Below are 19,661 nucleotides of genomic sequence, written 5' to 3' on the forward strand. Positions count from 1 at the left end.
AGGTTGAATAATGTTGCTTTCTGATAGCACAGTAAAAGTGTGCGTGCATGAATGTCAGGATTCAGCGAGAGGAGGGGCTGCGTAACGGCATGCGCTCGGTTATGGTGCCACGTAGCTGGGACTGAGGCAGAGTTTGGGTACTTAGATATCTGCGGGCCTATCCATAATTTATTGCAATTCCAACCACTCTAGTATATTTAGGGCAAAGCAGGCATTGTGCATAGATCTGCTGTATGATAAATTGAGTGAACTGAATTCGAGCTTAGTGAAATCTGCAAAAACGAAGAAACAGTTGCATCATTTATGGTTTCATGAACCGCGTAGGTCGCGTATTAAAAATGTTTATCTCCCATATGACCAGTGTAGAACATCTCGTTGAAAACATCCTTCAGAGATCCATAGGAATAAAATTTTCGCATTTGTTTGAATCCAAAAACTTCAATCCGGTGGATGTCGATCCGAAGGATGTTTTAAATTGGACGTCCCGAAACAAACCTCCTCGTGTTATCAACTGGACGTCCTACCTAAAACTTGAATGTTCGGATCTAATCGGGCCTTCCAGAGGATAATCTTGGTTCAATGGGAGGTGGCAGTCATCTGAAAGAGCCAGTTAGCTTTGGAAAGAACGAAGACACTCTAGGAGCAGCATGACCGACAGGGACGCCGGGCCACTTCATTGCACAAGGTCCTCCAGGAACATGCGGCTCAAGTGCGTAGCGTGGCAATTTTCAATCACGTGTCTGAATAACTTTTGCTTCTGGAAACTTGAGCTTGCCTTATTTTTGAACTTACAGTAAACTGTGTTGCATAGCGTGTGTTAACCGAAATGTGATCTAAATATTGTTCCCAAGACACTACACTACACTACACTACAACAAAAGTTCGATTGTGGCTGAATGTTCGGAGCAATGGGCTGCCGGGCTGGAGAAACGAGGTTCGATCCCGTCATCGTGTACGCAATTCATTTTTGCGTGTGCGTGATCTATTCAGCAAGACAGCAGCAGCAATCAGCCGCCACGGTAAGGAAAGTCCGGGACGCTTCGCAAAGAAAGCGTCACTTAATAATAGCACAGATTAAAGTTGTGTCCAAAGCGGCGCAACCCCATACCATTTTTTTTCGCTGAAATACAAGAAATCAATTGTCATGCCATCACCGTTGATATACAGTCATCCCCGTTGCCGATGTGACCAGCATGCTGTCTTCACACACACTACTTTAATTAAAGCATCTTTCTGGGTGAGTTGATGCATACTTGACATAAAAGTTGTAACAGCGCAAACACATGCAACCACAAAGTATCAAGGACGAGATACAAGCGCTGACTGTCAACTAAATTTTGTTGACGCAATACGGATACCTTATATAAGGGGAAAGGCAGACGTGAAGGGGGAAGGGACTGATACAATCGGGGGAAAAGACATCGCGCATCGATGAACGAACGTGCCAGCAGTCAACGGAGTTTTTTCTCGTTTTATTGTTTTTCTGCGCCTGATTCCGTTGACTGCTGGCACGTTTGTCTATGCGCAATGTTTTTTCCCCCGATTATATCACTCCCTTCTCGCTTAACTTCTGCCTTTCCCCTTATATTAGGTATCCGTCTTCCATCAATAAAATTTAGTTGACAGTCAGCGCTTGTATCTCGTCCTTGATACTTTGTGGTTGCATGTGTTTGCGCTGTTACAATTTTTATGTCAAACACACACTACGCCTGTCTTACACAAAAACGTTCTTTCCTCAGGTAATGCTTCGGAAAAACCTAGAAAGTGTTCGATAAAAACCTGCCTCGAAAGTGTTTGGCATACCATCAAATGCCCCAATGTGTGGGCTCTCCGCATTTTTTTTTGTAATCATCTCTGCCCTCTACACATACTGCCGAAGAACGTTTCTTGGTATTGCACATTGTTTTCTTTAACCTGGAGGTCTGCTCAGCTGGGAACGAAGACGCGCGGGTCATTACGTAGCATTGTTATTACGGTGGAATGCAGCAGAAGGTGGACGTTGAGGAGCGGTTGTAGCACTCAGTTTGAAGTTTCACAAGCACAGGTTTGAATCACTGCACTGCGTACGATTTCCTTCATATAAGAGTCGTTCAGAATTATTGAGAACGGACGCATACGTTGAGCGCATTCTCCATAGGTCGCACTAAATAACTGAGTAACATGGAGGAAGGCACAGTGAAAGTGGTGGTTTTATATTGCAGCATATTCGAGCAGCGTGCAGCCAACTTAGAACTAGTATAATATGTTTACAAGTATACAAGTGTAAATATGTTTTCTTCATACAAGAGTGACAACAGCTCTTTGCTCTTCGTGACTTTGCAAGGACTTACTCGTATATAAGTCTGAGTTTCGCTTACTTGCAGATGCGCTTGATTCAATTCTCATAGCCGCATCGACACAGTGGCTCTAGAGAGTTTTCTACGTAGAGGTCGGAAAGGAATGAAATGTATCCTGCCACCACAATCACACGGTCGCGCACAGGGAAACAGGTGAATTTGAAAGTTCATACCGGCAGGTAAATATTGTGAAAATAAAAAAAAACAAGGCGCCCTAGCAAAAACAGGAAGAAACATGCCTGCAAATGCGCGCGCGCATTCTCGGAACCGCACCTGTTCCAGAAAACCGCGGCGCAACTGCACAGCACCGCTGGTGTACACCGTTGGCATAGGCAGTTACGTTGCTGTACTTGGCGGCTGCGCTCAAACCCGCGAAAAAAAAATGCCCTCTCGCGGGTGACACGCGCGTGGCCATCAGGGAGCTACACTGGTGCGTGCCTAAGTTACTTGCCCTGCAGGTGCGGAATTATTCATTCGTCTCACGTCGCATGTCCAAGTAAGCATTATCTTTACAAATTATTTCTCTTTGCCGGCTCCGCAGACACGTTGGCTCAGTGGCTATGGCGTTCTTCTGATGTGCACGATGTCCCGGGTTCGACTCCTGGCCCCATTGATGGCATTTCCACAGGGAGCGAAACTCGCAAAAAAATAAAACGCTTGTGCGCCCTGCTTTGGTTGCACGGTAAAGAGTGACCCGGAGCCCCAGGCTACGACGTTACTCACAGTTCATTGTGTAGCACATAGGGACTTTAATACTTAGAATTACATATTAGTTTCGGTGCCTTATTCGGGAGCGCTACGGCTTGGAATGAGCAGTGTGTCGTCATGAAAAAAAAGGTAAATGAAAAAAAAAAAACTTGTTCCGGCGCAAATGTAGGGCTCACAAAGCGCTTCGTGTGAATCTTACCCGTTGTACCTTGTGCTTCGCGCTGCGCTGAGCTGTTTTCATGGTCTCGCTCGGAGGGGCGACACTCCGCTCAGAGACCATCGGTGCTTGTGTATTTTGTTATTGAGCGCGTAGTGTCTCATGGCGCTTTACGTTTTAAAGCTGCACTACGGCATGAAGGACTGCGGCTTAGTTTTGACCGCTCGTGTTTCGGTGGCGTGAACGTAAATTAGTTGTACAGGGGCGTTTCGACAGCGTGGTGTTGCCGCAGCACTGGGCCGGATTTGACGACGCTGCCTCGACCTTAGCAGCAGAAAATTAACGCCGCAACACTACAGCAGCTGTTCCCAAACGGTTGTGCCCGCTGGTACTTTACTACTGAGGTTTCCAGGAGCTCATGTGTAGGCCACACAGGCCGTGCTGCTGAGCTTTAAAAATCAGTCGGTGTGCTTACCTACGCCATCTAAACACAGAATAGCCAACAATTTCTTTGTAATATTTTCTTCACTATAGCGCGAATAGGATATTGTTTGGAATTAATTATGAAATCAAAGCGACGTGAGACTTTACATTGGTATATATTTTCGACCCGCCGTGGTTGCTCAGTGGCTATGGTGTTAGGCCGCTGAGCACGAGGTCGCGGGATCGAATCCCGGCCACGGCGGCCGCATCTTGGTGGGGGCGAAATGCGAAAACACCCGTGTACTTGAATTTAGGTGCACGTTAAAGTGGTCGAAATTTTCGGAGTCCAACACTACGGCGTGCCTCATAATCAGAAAGTGGTTTTGGCACGTAAAACCCCATAATTCAATTTTTTATTGATATATATTTACTCGAGAAAATAAACGGCGCAGGACAGGCTTGGACAGAACACATACCACAGGCAGGACTGTCGTCAGTTTCCAGCTGAGCTTATTCAGAACGAGAATTCGCTTTCTACGCACAGCACAGCGGCGTGATGATGGCGAACGTGCTTCTCAAAATAGTGACAACAGAGTGCGGATGCAAAGCGATCAACGACGCACGCTATTCAAAAGACGCGGGTATTGAGGTTCTCGTCAATAAAAGGTGAAGACGGTTTGTTGACACAAACATCACTCTTTCGCTTGATGTGAAATACCTCTATCACCTCCCTCTCAGTCTTAACTTTACCGCTCCCGATAAATTTGATTTCAGTAACCATCAGATAAAAGGCACATTCCTTGCCACGTGGGACCACTAGGCTGCTAAAACCACACTTGATATGAGTTTGCGCTGCCGCGCCTGATCACTAAAGCACTGATCAGTCCGCCCGATGCACTCTCGCACAAAAACTATGAGAAGGTGTTAATTTGGGGAGTTGTCGCTTAGGCTTTATCGTTAGGTTCATTATCGATAAACATCGCGTGAACACGTTATTACACTGTTACTCATTTGAAACATGAAAATTACAAGTAAACTTGTACCCAACCTGAGAATCGCTTCAGCTTTTATTACGCGTTGTTCGCAAATGATAAACATGGCATGCGTAAACGCGCCAAAACATTATCGAGAGAAAGACACACGCATTCGTTTGCTTCATTTCACTGAATACACGCTACAGATAGAGCTCGTGCTATGCTATAAACACAATTGCTAAAAACACGAGAAGCTTCTGAAATGGCATGAGCGGCAGTTTTAGAATAAAGTGAATGATTTATCTGGATGAAACATTAAACGTTCGCAACTACTGTGTAGGCGGCTTCACCGAAAACAATTGTTCAATGCTGACATAAAGCGATGTGAAAAACGTTCCGACAATAAAGAAATTCTCGCAAACATGCCTAAAGAGTTATTATAAAAGACGAAAAACATATCGCAAATAGCAACATCATTGAAATCCGACCGAAAGAAACAAAGAAGAATAGTCATCAACGAACTCAGAAAACGCAGAAGAAAGTCTTGTCATTCAGGTCAACGCAACGACCAGTCCTGCTCAAAAGCACCTATGCTTTTGAATAAATATTGTATATATAATATACTGTATGATATTCATTTGATAATATATTGTATTTATACGTTTTATGTACAAACAAACAAACAAACAATGGCTACTTAAAGACCTCATGTCGCAGACCAGGTGACAGCCAAAAAAGAAAATGAAAAATGAGGAAAGAAAAACACCTAAGTATAAAATGTATAACCCTTCATTTCCCCCTGTGCTCAGAAATGAGTCTCCTTTCCCTACGCCTAAGGTACCAGCGATATTATTACTCAATTATTAAAGAAAGAAGGCCTAAATGTCTTCCACAGGCCAACAAACACCTTGAATAGCCTTCTTTCAAAACCAAAGCCCGCCCGTCAAGAAAGAAGTCTCAAGGTGTCGTTTACAAGATCACCCTTGCCGTCTGCTGAGTAACTTACACTGGGGAAACAAAACATCTGAAGAAAAGAATCGCGCAAACAAGGACGACGTCAGGACCTTCTCTCAAGTATGCAATGCCATCACCAAACAATGACAGAGTGCCGACGAGATTATTACTTTCCATGAAAGTCAAATCCTACTGACAGGGACAACCCCCCCCCCCCCAAAAAAAAAAGAAGAAAGCCATTACTAGAGCCATGGCACATAAAGAAGACAATATCAATAACCATTTGAAAGGAAAGCTACTTACGGTATTTGTCCATGGGCGGACCATCTCGACGAAAAGGAAAGAAATAGACGTCGCCCCCCTCCCCCCACCGGAAGTATAGTCTGCACATCGACACTACCACACCTTTGGTTACTCGCCTCTTTTTGCTCTCCTTCGTCATCGCTCAGTGGTTGCCCGCCCCCCGCTCCCTTTCCGAGGACACAAGAAAAGTTACCATCCCTGGTGAACCTCTCCGTCAGCCTCAATATTATAGTCGAAAGTAATTTTTCGTAATTGCGATAAATCAGAGCCTTTTACACATCTCTCTGCGTATTTCAGAGGCCGACACGATGGATTTATATATACTAGGAAGCCTGAAGCTGGCGACCGTCGTCTGCACTTGCTTGGCCGGAATGGAACTGTGGAACTCAGGGAGACCGCACGTGAGAAAACCAAATTTATACAGCCTCTTCGACATCACATACCTGGTAAGGAGTATTCAATGGTGCCCAAATATTGCTCGCGCGCAATTATTTTGTCAAATCAGGCAGTTGACAAAAAAAGGGAAAATGACTGCACAACTGATCTTTCGAGAAATGCGTTTTTTTCTTTAGTTGTTGATTGCTGTCATGACGTAGTGATGACAGCCACTTGACACTCCGACTGAAGGGTGCACTTCGAAAGTCGACACCATTTACCATACGTACAGCTTGGAAAATATATTATCTCGCGTAAGCGAGCCGAATTAAAACAAAAGATATGTCCCGTTATGGACAACTTCATCATGCAGGGTGCTGCCTTGTTTGGTCACGTGGTTTCACGTTCATTGCTTGCCTAAGCCAGCCTTAATAGAAAAAAGACGTTCAACAAAGGCGGACACCCCGTAGAACACGGCGGCCGAATTAACTGTGGCGCACCAAGCGGATGGGATCAACACCTGAACCAGACATCCGGTTTCGGAGCGCACGTTTTGAACGATATAACTGCTAATCGTTACGCCGCATTTGTTTTTGCTTGTAGTGCTCAACCGCACGCTGTTTTGGCGAGGTATCGTATTTTTTAATTTCTTTAGTAAAATAAATATGACTGCGACCTATCTTTACAAGCCCCCATTGAATCTGTGCGACGTGCACTTCAAAGAGTGCAAGACACTTTCTGAAATGCGGTAGTGTTCATTTTGCTCCATACAAGTGCTTCTTCCGGGCTTTTGGTGCGTTTATCTAATGTTATGGCACCAGGTAAGCTGTAGTAGTTCGCGTAAGAAGCTTCACCGGACGGCACCAGCTAAAAACAAGTAAATTACAAGCATGTGTCATTTTGTTTAGACTTTGTAGGAAAATTGCGCATAGCCCCGCAGGGGCGTCTGCGTCAGCAGGCGTTTGGTGTGTTGCGACACCACGTACCCGAGCACATGGGGGTTGGACCCTCCCGCGTGTAGCCGTGTGTGGCTTAGCCGTGTCCGGGGAAAGGGGGATCCTGGGGGTTGAGCCGATGCCGGGTGTTCGGACCTTTAAGGCCCCCCGGCGGAGGCAACACAACTCTTTGGCCTCTGCTTCACGTAGACGGCACCCCCGGACTGACCCACCCGGGGGAAATCGGCAGTCGCCTTTTCCTGTCTCTCTCTTCCTACAACCTTCGTCTTTCCCTTACTTTCCACCTTTCCTGTCTCCTTCTCTCTTCTATTTACTTCCTTCTTCTTGGCGGCAAGCGTTAACCCTGTGTGGCTATCCAACCTTGGGTACACCATATTTGGTTATAGTGGCGGCGTACGACTGGCGTCGTGCAGAGTTGCATCCAAGCTCTGCCACGTCCCCTCGTTGGGCTCCGTGGTGGGCGGTCGGCGCTGTTGCCGAATTTTTATATATTTTCATGGAAACTTCTTTCCCCAAACTTCCCGATCGCCCTCAGAAACGAGGGCGCACCGAAGATGTATTTCAGTTTTTTGGACACCAAATCCAGAATTTTCCCCGGTTCCATGTTATTCACTCCGAAAAGCCAAACAGAGCAGTGCGAAACATTTCACCATTCCTTGTGTCAAAGTCCTTGACTGATGTTTTTGGTCCAGGTTACAAGCTGTCCAGGATGGCAAGCGGTGACCTCCTCTTGGAGCTCCGCGATTTGAAACAATATCAAAAACTACCGAAACTAGTGTCATTTGGGGAGACCCACATAACAGTAACCCCGCACCGTACATTGAACACCACCCGCGGTGTTGTGTCGGATGACGATCTGCTTGAACTGACTGAAGCGGAACTCCTGGAGGGCTTCAGTGAGCAAAATGTTATCAATGTCAGAAGAATTAAGATAAGGCGAGATGGCAAAGAGATCCAGACCAAGCACCTAATAATCACATTTTGTTCAAGTGTCCTGCCCGAGTCAATCGAGGCCGGGTACATCAAGCTCCGTGTTAGGCCGTACGTGCCCAACCCACTCCGTTGCTTCAAATGCCAGGGCTTTGGCCACAGCTCGCAGAGCTGCCGAGGCCGCCAAACTTGTGCCAAATGTAGTAATCAAGAACACACCTCTGAAGCTTGTGAGAACGCTCTCCACTGTGTAAATTGTGACGGGGATCACGCCGCGTACTCGCGGTCGTGCCCCTCTTGGAAAAAAGAAAAGGAAATTGTAACAGTTAAAGTTAAGGAAAATATAACGTTCAAAGAGGCACGCAGGCGGGTAGCATACCTGCCAAAGAAAAGCTTTGCCGAAGTGGCGCGTCAGGGGGCAGCGTCACAACGGCCTCCGGCGACTGTCCGACCCACACGCAGTGAGTCGGCAGTTACGCCATCTGCCCCCACGGTGGTTGCAGCTGGCGCTGCTCCTCCAACCGAGGAAAAGGGGCCATCGACCCCGGAGGTGGGCGCAGCCGATGCTGCCTCAACCTCCCAGGTCCCTTCCAGTGCTGGCAATGGCCGGCGCAGCCAAATCCCCCAGGGAACCCCATCGACCTCCGGGCTGGTGGGCGCAGGGGTCTTGCCCTCCAAGGCGGGCCCTTCCCTGGTAACTTCTCGCTCACAAGAGCACGTGTCCGGCGCCTCACAAGAGGCAATGGACACCACACCTATCGCCAAGGCGCCCCAGGCGCCTAAGGAGCGGCGAGGTTCCCTCGAACGCTTCAAAAAGAGCAAAACCCCGGTTACAGGGCCTCGAAAGGCCTCTGTAATCTAAGACATCCCTTCCGTTTCCGTAAACACAGCACCAATTAAATTTAAAATATGGATACACAAATCATTCAATGGAATGTCAGAGGTCTACTTAGGAATCTTGATGATGTTCAAGAACTTATCCATAAACACAATCAAAAAGTGCTGTGTTTACAGGAAACACACTTAAAATCCAAACACACAAACTTTCTCCGTACGTATGTTACGTTTCGCAAAGATCGCGATGATGCCGTCGCATCATCGGGTGGTGTGGCGATTCTCACTCATAAAAGTATAGCATGTCAATCTTTACAGCTACGTACGCCCCTTCAGGCAGTGGCGGTGCGAGCTGTTCTGCTAAACAAACTCATCACTATTTGCTCGCTTTATATACCCCCCCATTACAAATTAACTAAACATGAATTTCAGTCCTTTATAGATGAATTGCCAGAACCTTATCTGGTTCTTGGCGACTTCAATGCACACAACTACCTGTGGGGCGACCCTCGAATAGATGCGCGAGGACGTCTTGTTGAACAGTTCCTTTTCTCTTCTAGTGCTTGTCTACTGAATAAGAAGGAAGCGACATACTATTCTCTTGCAAACAGAACATTTTCTTCAATAGATCTTAGCCTAGTCTCCCCGTCACTACTGTCTGAACTCGAATGGCAAGTTAACAACAACCCTTACGGAAGCGACCACTTCCCAATACTGCTTAGAACACCCGAAGAAAAGGAATATCCACCACAGGCTCCTAGGTGGAAAATTGACACTGCCGACTGGGAAAAATTTCGAACTCTATCTTGTATTTCGTGGGATGACATGTCCTCGCTAGAAATTGACGCCACTGTCGAATATTTTACAGCCTTCATAATAGATGCCGCATCTAAATGTATATCACAAGTAAATGGTCTGTCCTGCAAACGGCGTGTCACGTGGTGGAACGACGATTGTAGGATTGCACGTAAAAATTAGAACAAAGCGTGGGGGTTGCTACGCGCCTCCCCCACTGCGGAGAATCTTATTAACTTTAAAAAAGTAAAATCACAAGGCAGGCGAACCCGCCGGCAGGCCAGAAGAGAAAGCTGGCAAAACTTTTTATCGGGCATTAACTCTTATACAGAGGAATCGAAAGTCTGGAACAGGGTTAACAGGATAAGAGGACGACAAACTTATTCACTCCCCCTGGTAAACCCACAAGGCGATACCCTGCTTGAACAAGCAGACTCACTTGGGGAGCACTTTGAGAGTGTATCAAGCTCCAACCATTATTCGCAATCATTCCTGAAATATAAAGAAATAGAAGAATGCAAGCCACTCATCAATAAATGCCGACAGAATGAACCCTATAATTGCCCATTTAGTGCTGCCGAGTTGAAAGCGGCCTTGAGCGCATGCAAGAGTTCCGCACCAGGATCTGATAGAATCTTATATGAAATGCTCAAAAACTTACACAATGACACGCAACTTACACTACTTACACTTTTCAACACCATCTGGAATGCAGGGTACCTTCCAACCGCGTGGAAGGAAGCCATTGTAGTCCCTGTTTTGAAACAAGGCAAAGACCCTTCCTCGGTGGCAAGTTACCGCCCGATAGCCCTCACAAGCTGCATTTGTAAGGTGTTCGAAAAAACGATAAATCGGCGACTCATTCATTTCCTTGAACAGAGCAAAATGCTTGATCCTTATCAGTGCGGCTTCCGAGAAGGGCGCTCCACAACCGATCATCTCGTGCGTGTTGAAGGGAATATCCGGGACGCATTTATACATAAACAGTTCTTCCTATCGATATTTCTCGATATGGAAAAGGCGTATGACACAACGTGGCGTTACGGAATCTTAAGAGACCTGTCAGAAATGGGCATCCACGGTAATATGTTTAATATAATCAAAAGCTATCTGTCAAATCGTACCTTCCGGGTAAAAGTCGGCAATGCACTCTCACGTCCTTTTTCGCAAGAAACGGGTGTACCCCAAGGAGGCGTGCTCAGCTGCACCCTCTTTATCGTGAAGATGAACACGCTTCGTGCTTCACTACCACCCGCCATCTTTTACTCTGTCTACGTAGACGACATTCAAATAGCTTTCAAATCTTGTAACCTCGCAGTCTGCGAGAGAGAGGTACAGCATGGCCTGAACAAAGTGTCAACGTGGGCAGACAGGAATGGATTTAGGATCAATCCTAACAAAAGCTCTTGTGTTCTTTTTACAAGAAAGAGAGGACTTATCCCAGATCCTTGCATAGAACTGCGTGGACAACAGATACCTGTAAACAAAGAACACAAATTTCTGGGTGTCATACTTGACTACAGACTCCTTTTCGTCCCCCACATTAAATATCTTAAACAAAAATGTCTGAAAACAATGAATCTAATGAAACTTCTATCCCAGACTACGTGGGGTAGTGACAGGAAGTGTCTAATGAATATCTATAAGAGCCTCATTCGATCACGACTAGACTATGGTGCCGTGATCTATCATTCTGCAGCCCCGAGCGCGCTAAAGATGCTAGATCCGGTCCACCATCTAGGAATCCGACTGGCCACAGGCGCTTTCAGAACGAGTCCCATACAAAGTTTATATGTAGAATCAAATGAGTGGTCACTTCATCTGCAGAGAACATACATTAGCCAAACATATTTTCTGAAAGTCCACTCAAATCCACTACATCCCTGTTTTAATACCATTAATGACATGACATATGCTACACTCTTTCGCAATCGTCCCTCCGTAAGACAGCCTTTCTCGCTGCGTGTGAGGGAGCTTAGTGATCAAATGCATGTCCCACTCCTCGAGCTCCCCCTAATGCATCCTGCCAAGCTACTTCCTCCTTGGGAGTGGCAGTTCATACAATGCGATATATCTTTCATACAGGTTATAAAACACGCTTCAGACATTGAAATCCAAATGCATTTCCGGGAACTCCAGCACAAACACTCCTGCACGGAGTTCTACACAGACGCAACGAAGTCACATGACGGGGTGTCCTATGCAGCCGTCGGGCCATCCTTCTCGGAATCCGACGTACTGCATCCGGAAACTAGTATCTTCACGGCTGAGGCCTACGCAATATTGTCGACCGTGAAGCATATAAGGAAATCAAAACTCAAAAAATCAGTTATATATACGGACTCCCTAAGTGTTGTGAAGGCTTTGATATCGTTATGCAAGCACAAAAATCCTGTTATAATTGAACACTATTCCGTCTTATGTGAAGCATATGTATCTAACCAGTATGTGATTATATGCTGGGTGCCAGGTCATAGGGCCATCGAAGGTAATGTTCTGGCGAACCAGATGGCCACGTCAGTTGCATGGCATTCTGCTAATCCCACCGCTGCAGTTCCTGTCACAGATCTGAAGCCCTTCTTACGGAGGAAACTACGCAACCACTGGCAACGCCTATGGGACGCGGAAACAAATAATAAGCTCCACGTGATAAAGCCACAGTTAGGATTCTGGCCCTCTGTAACAAAATCACGCCGAACAGATGTCCTATTCTGTCGTCTGAGAATAGGACACACATTTGACACGCATAACTATTTACTCACTGAAAATGATCCTCTAACCTGCGGTAGATGCGGGGAGAGGCTGACCGTCCTCCACGTCCTCCTGGAGTGTCGGGAAGCCGAATATGAAAGAAAGAAACATATTCCCTTAGCCTACCGGCAGCGCATCCCCCTTCATCCTGTTATGTTACTCGGCCAAGAACCTTTATTTGACACCTACGCAGTCCTAAGTTTTCTGAAAGATGTTGTCTTGCATGTTTTTAGCCCTACATGTTCATAGCGGGTCCTATCTTCAGAGGACGCCGCTGTGATAGCTCCTTGGTATAGCACATGCCTCTAGACCCTTGTTTTCAAGGGCTCTGGCGAGGCAGCAGTGCTCCAAGTAATTTTACCATCTTATACATTTTATATTTTGCATCATTCTTGTACGATGGATTTTAATGTTCATAGTATTCGTCATTAGTCATCGCCATAATTTTATAGTACGTAGATTTACGTACTTTACAGCGAATATTTTTAGGCCACTTTACAGCCAAGTCACATCTTCCATAATACATCGTCAACATTACCACGTGTCATGGCGCTCTTTGGCCAAACTTGGCCCTTGCGCCACAAAACACCACACATCATCATCATCAAAATTGCGCATAGAGGCGAAACATGCGAACACGGTGAATGGGCGACATTACAAACAAAAGCAATTCGTTTTTACATACATGGCGCAGAAAATACCCGATTCATCCCACACAATACGATACATAAAATATGAGGGAAACATCCAATTACCAAGCATTCCTCAATTCCCAAGCATTATTTCCCGCTCTATAAAAGTACAAGGACATAGATGACTGCTTGTTTTCGACACAACTTGGCCTCAGCCCACATGATGGTACGCCACACACACGGATGTGGCCACAGCAAAGGTGCCCCGCCAGACGCTCGCAAGGAGGCCTTCTACTAGCACTCATGAGAAATCCGTGGGTGCCAAGACTGTTCTCAGTCGCTCTGAAGACAGAATTTTCGACTGCCAAGTTACCGGTTATTGAGCTCCTCGGCGTTACCTTTTGAGTATTCTGCTGGCGCGAGCACTCCATTCCCGTGTTACCGCTCTTGGCAATCGCTCATCGCGTTTTCGACAAGCGTGAGTGCCGAAAGAAAGTATACGCTGTTGTGGCGCCTAAACATCGTCACAAACCTTTTCCAGTAAGCTTCAGTACACGCGAAACTAACTGCATCACCACATCACGCCGAGCTGCTTTTCGCGAACTGCGTCACAATACTGGGTGTTGCCACCGAGTTTCAAAAGTACCGCAAAAAGTAACGAAATTAGTTATAATAATATGGGGGGTCAGAGAAAGTGCCACAGAGTTGTTCCAGTGAGATTCAGTACAGCAAAACTAACTGGGGCTTCAGCCACCCGCCCCCTAATTTTTTCGTGCTGCCCATACACCGTCAACCAAAGCAACCCCCTGCGCCGGAAATCATTCGGGATTTTGCCTAGAATGTCATTTTCACGCTTGAAAAGACATTTCACCGCAAACATTGCGAACTCGGGCTGGATTTCGCGGCAACGCCCATGCAACGGGAATCACAGAATGCAAGCAGCCCCATCCGAGCACAAAGTTTCGAGGGCATTTTGATGGCGAACGGGCTCGCCGCGGAATCTACGGAGCGCATGAATTTCAATTCCGAAACTTTATGCGCATAAAATTCGCATAAACTATTGATGCGAAACATGCGTTGACATTTCCAAAGTTGTGCTTCTGATATTCAAATGCGGAAGTACATAGACTTTTCTAAAGTCTTTGATCGCAACATACAACGAGACAAGCCAAAACAACACACTATTAGACAAGTTCACAAAACACGCAGCGAGATCAGATGAGACGAAGCGTTGTGGTGGTTCATTTGTGCCGTCACGTCGCGTGAAAAAATATCAACATTTTTTTTAATCTACGCCAAAGCATCCATGTCAAGGCACTAAAGCCAGCCAGGGTAACTACGTTCTTATTTATTTTTTCTACTTTGACTTTTATTCGTGAGGACACATTGACCCTCTTGATTTTTTTTTTATTCTCGCTATTTTTTATTCGCGCGAGCCAGCCAGAGCGCATGCGTTTTTCTCGTGTTGCCCCGACCACCACGCGGCGCACTTCGGTACGCGTTTGGTTTTCTCTGGCAAAGTGGATTTTCGCCTGCCAGAGTTTTGGACGCCTTCTGGCTAGCAGACGAGAAAATGAAATAATGATCGCTCACCGCCATCACTGCAAAGGCTCGATGGATTGCACCGCGTTTGCTTGAACGCAACGCCTCCGGAAAGTCTCGCCTGGTCCACCGAGCACTATGCCTAGAGTTCTCGGTGGACCAGGCGTCTCACGTTTTCTTCGATATTCATTCGGTAGCCACATTAGGTGCCCAAAGTAGGCATTGGATTGTGGCCAACATACTCTCCTTTGCGTTTTTTTTTTTCATTTCGGTGCCTCCGCCCCGAAAAGGAATAAAAAAAAGGGCATGGTTGCGGCGCAGTGAATTGTTGTATGGTGACATTTTGCTACTTCTTCTTTTGCGGAAACTAATCGGCCACGGCACGCTTCAGGTGCCGGATACTATTATTATATTATTCGTATATCACTTATATGAACATCCCAGGCGCATTCATGTTTCGTATGAAGAATAAGTGCGATAACGTCGTGACCGCGCGCCGCATGCTGTTTGTGCGAGTGAACGAGTAGGTGGGGGGGGGGGCAAGAATAGGTGAGCCGACGATGGTGGTTCAGTCTTGTGTGCGCAAAGGAGAAAAGCGGGTAACAAGCGCGCCACCTTCCGTCACGCGCGATAGATCGGGGGGAGGGAATGGAATAGGGGCGGGGTATAGCATTATGTGAATCTGTGATTGAGCAACAAGTTTATTTGCCTTGTTTGACGCATTATGTAAGGTGACTTTTCGTTAGATACTTAGATTTATTGGAGACTGATAGGTATATTTAAATACCTTGTTGCGAGGTTTTGTGTATACGTCCAGTGAACTTTCTTTGCAGAGACACTTTTTTGCCCTTTATCAATCATTTGTATATTTCACTGTATCTTCGCATTTCTAATGAATGAGGGCGAGTTAAACGAAAGTAAGCCTACCCACCCCGAGCAATAATGGTTGTGTTCATTATCTGCGAGGCATGCGGGTAGCACACAGGCATCTCCCATTTACAAAAGTGACACGCAGGTGTGAGAGTAAATGTTCTCTAATACTCTCATGCACTGGATTGAACATGGTTGCGTGACATAATGAACACTTCAGAAGTTGAGCAGCGGAATGCCGTGAGGTTTTTGACAGCTGAAGGTGTTTCCCAAAAAGAAATTAGTTGCCGTATGGCTGCCGTGTACGTTGAACATTGCATTTCATTGGTCACAGTAAAGCGGTGGAACAAACGGTTCAAAGAAACACATGAAAGTTGTAAATACGATCCGAGACCGAGCCAACGCCACCGTGCAATCACCTCCAACATAATTACGAAGGTTGATGAGCTGGTGAGACAAGAACAGAGGAAGAGCATCGATGAATTGGCAGAGTGTGTGAGTTTCAGTCGCGGTTCGGTTCACACCATAATTCATGAACATCTCGGTTATCGGCTCTTGGGTGCACAATCAATGCCCAAGATTTTGAACCCCCACCAGAAAAAGGTTCTGCGCTCCCTTGACTCATCTGATCCGATATCGCAATGAGGGTGACGACTTCTTGTCTGCAATTGTGATCGGGGACGAACCATAGTGCCACTACTACGAGGCTGAAACGTGACGGCAAAGCTTACCGTGGAAACATTCGAATTCTCCACCCCCAAAGAAAGCAAAGGCCGTCATTTTCTCCAGAAAGGTGTTGTGGACTTTTTTTTTTTCGATCGTCAGGGGCCATTACTGATAGAATTTGCTAAAGCCGGAGAGACTATCAATCGTTTCCTATATTGTGAAACGCTGGATCGGCTGCGTGTCGCAATCAAGAACAAACGACATGGAAAATTGACAAATGGGGTCAACTTGCTTCACGACCTGGCTATGGTGTTGGGCTGCTGAGCACGAGGTCGCGGAATCGAATCCCGGCCATGGCGGCCGCATTTCAATGGCGGCGACATGCGAAAACACCCGTGTATATTGATTTAGGTGCACGTTAAAGAAGTCCAGGTAGCCAAATTTCTGGAGTCCTCCACTACGGCGTGCCTCATAATAAGGAAGCGGTTTTGGCACGTAAAACCCCATAATTTATTTTTTAAGTGTTCCACGACAATGCCCGTCCCCACGTCGCTGATGTGGTAAATACGAAACTGGCAAAGTTCAAGTGGAAAACGCTGCAACATCCGCCATACAGCTTAGACCTGTCGCCTTGCTTCTTCCACATTTTAGGACAAATGAACAAACAGCTCAAGGGAAACAGATTCGTGTCGGACGATGACGTGAAACAGTCACTTGCAGATTTTTTGAAGCAGCAACCCAAGGAGTTGTATGAGACGTGAATCACCCGACTCGTTAGTCAATGGGACAAATGTCTCAATGCTCATGGAGACTACTTTTAAATGAAGTGCACCGTTTGTCATAGGCTCGAATTGGCTCACGTTCATTTGACTCACCCTCGTATATCTTGAAGAACTGCTTTATTAGGTGCTCTCTGTTGGGACAATACTTTCTGTGCAATTACTCACGATACACGACAGCTGACAGCTGCTCCTGTGTAATACATTGGAAAAAATGACAGGGTCATTGATATTTTTCACTGGCCGTTGCATATGTACAAAAATGTAAACAAGGTTCTTGAATGACGAAGTTTCATTAACATATTTGTCCTCAACTTGTTCATTTCATGGCCTTTACATTTTTAATATCAGTGGCATGAACTGCTTTGCTGGTTTTGAACTGATGCAGCTCGAAAGATTGTGTGATGTTTTCTTTATTATTAAATAGATAAAAACAACGAAGCATTGATATAAGTTATTTTGGGCCCAATTTCTGACACATACGAGTACATATTTCTATGAACAAATACATATATTACTTGTTTTGACAGTGGGCAGCGTTCAAGAATTCGTTTGTAGCATATTTGGCAATGGCAATGCAGTTATTATTCATGTATTTGATTCCTCGACAAATTGTTTAAGAGGAAGCTTTAGCACGGGCCCAACCCCGACGCGGAAACGCTTTTCTGCAAAAACGCAGAAACCCTTTTCTGAGATAACTCCTGGATCGCTTTTAAGTAAATTTGTTGCATTTGAAAGAGAAAGTTGAAATCTAGTATCTGTTGAAAGAGGAATTTCGATTTCGGGCCTGAATTTTGTTTAAAATATTTTGAAAAATATGAAAGTGCGAAAAAAATAGGAGGAACAAACTAATAGATTATTACGTTTACAAACTAATAGCTCTGCATCAAGAACAGATATCGCGATTCTTCAAACGGCATCTGTTATATGAGTCAAAGCGGCCAAACTTGGTATGTCAGTTGGCATCTTACGTGAATTGGTTACATGATTTACAAGGGTTCTGTAAAAGCCGTATTTAGATAATATTAAATTGTTTGAGATTCATTAGTAACATATCAATTTTGTGTGCTGTAGATGCACTGTTAGATGCGATTCCCAGTATTGTGATATTATTTTTCATTGTTAAGTTAGAGTATTAAACATGATAATTTCGTTTACTGAAAATTTGCGAATTTTGCCAATTTTTAATAAGGAATTGACAACCTAAATGAAATATTCGATACCAGAACTCAGTAGTATTTAAGTTTTTTTTTTAATGCAACAGACCTCTAGAAATGGTGTGCAGTGGTTGCCAAGAAAAACGAATTCACCTTCTACATGTATTTAGACGGGAGCACCGGAGCTAAAGATTCCTCTTAAGGAGGCGGCCAAACTGCAACGTGCGACCCCCCCCCCCAAACAATATTTCTGGCTACGCCACTGTACACTAGTGGTATATATATTAAACTATGAGAACTGCATTTTTCTCTTCATTGTTTCTTTCTTTATTTGCCAATTGCATTGAAGGAACATCTGGTTATAGTTTTTGGCTTAGTACTGCTTACACCTGATTGTTTTCGTTTACTTAAGTGCTTGATGTATGTCATTGCGGTACATTTGTCTTTATAGCGTGCTCCACGGAAAGACAGATCGAGATGGACGTTCCGAACTTTAGTGCATTGCTTTGAGCCTTAGTAGCGGCTTGTATAAAAGACGTAATATTGCTCGTTCTTCATCTACGTGGCGGCGCATGACAGTTCCTTCAACTCCGGGCATTTGTACATGCAAACGATGTACACCAGCCATTAGCCTTTGGTTGGAATATTCACCAATGAGTGCCTTGAATGTTAAAACGTGAACAAGTGACTGTGCGTCTTGGTGAGCCTGTGTGAGTAGGTGTGAAAGTTCGCCGATAGTCGTAAAAAAAACAAGAAAAAAACAGGATATTGTAGGTTCCGCCCGGAGATCGAAGCACCGCAAGTGATAGCAAGGTTCAAAGCCACGCTGAAGCAATAGTCCAGACAATGCTATGAGAATACGTGGGCCTGACATGTTCGCGCAACACAGCACGTGAGGTAACTGCTTCTACGCAGCAGAAACAGACCCCTGGAAACTTCCGGGCGTCTTACAACGCTGGCGTCATGAGGACTATCGTCGTCCCGTGTAGCTTGTAGCGCTCCATCAGTTCCGCTGAGACCACTGCGTGCATTGTGGTGGGGTCTACCCATAGCTACACATCAGGAAACCTAGTTCTTGTGCGCGCAACGCTCATGCTGCTACGAAAGTCAGAAAGCTGCCCCGGCTACGCTGTTAAGCCGATTACACGGAGCGTGAGACCAAGGTTGGCGCAAATCTCGTGCCAGGAAGACGAAGTAGAAAAGCTTGGGCATGCTCAGAATGCAGCAAAACAGCGTCGGTTGAGATTAGTTCTCGCTAAAGCCGCAATAGACAAAAATAACGTACAGCGCGAAGGACAAGGACAGCGATAGACGACATACACAACGCTGTGTATGTCGTCTATCGCTGTCCTTGTCCTTCGCGCTGTACGATATTTTTGATCATGAATTACCAACTAGCCCAAGCAACCGCCCGAAATAGACGCTGTGGCCAACATGAGCTGGTTGCATATTGCAGGGCTGTGCAACTCGAAACCACCGAGGGTCAAAATGAACTTCTGTGGCAGCCACACGGGCCGCA

The 19,661-nt window shown here is 45.7% G+C and overlaps 1 protein-coding gene across 5 annotated transcripts in view; it reads left to right on the forward strand.

Moving 5' to 3' along the window:
• The first annotated feature begins 2,667 nt into the window (after window positions 1–2,667).
• Window positions 2,668–19,661, forward strand: part of LOC135897060 (multidrug resistance protein mrp-7-like) — a 139,331-nt gene continuing 122,337 nt past the window's right edge. For 2 of the 5 annotated variants that reach the window (XM_070538590.1, XM_070538594.1), the window contains exons 1-2: window positions 2,678–2,832; window positions 6,153–6,301. In XM_070538590.1, the coding sequence (XP_070394691.1) occupies window positions 6,164–6,301 (138 nt within the window). In that variant the 5' untranslated portion in view covers window positions 2,678–2,832; window positions 6,153–6,163. Of the gene's footprint in view, window positions 2,833–2,877; window positions 3,174–6,152; window positions 6,302–19,661 lie in introns of all 5 variants that reach the window. The other 3 variants (XM_070538591.1, XM_070538592.1, XM_070538593.1) reach the window with 3 other exon arrangements.

Source organism: Dermacentor albipictus, chromosome 5 (genome assembly GCF_038994185.2).
Source record: "Dermacentor albipictus isolate Rhodes 1998 colony chromosome 5, USDA_Dalb.pri_finalv2, whole genome shotgun sequence".
Lineage (NCBI taxonomy): Eukaryota > Metazoa > Arthropoda > Arachnida > Ixodida > Ixodidae > Dermacentor > Dermacentor albipictus.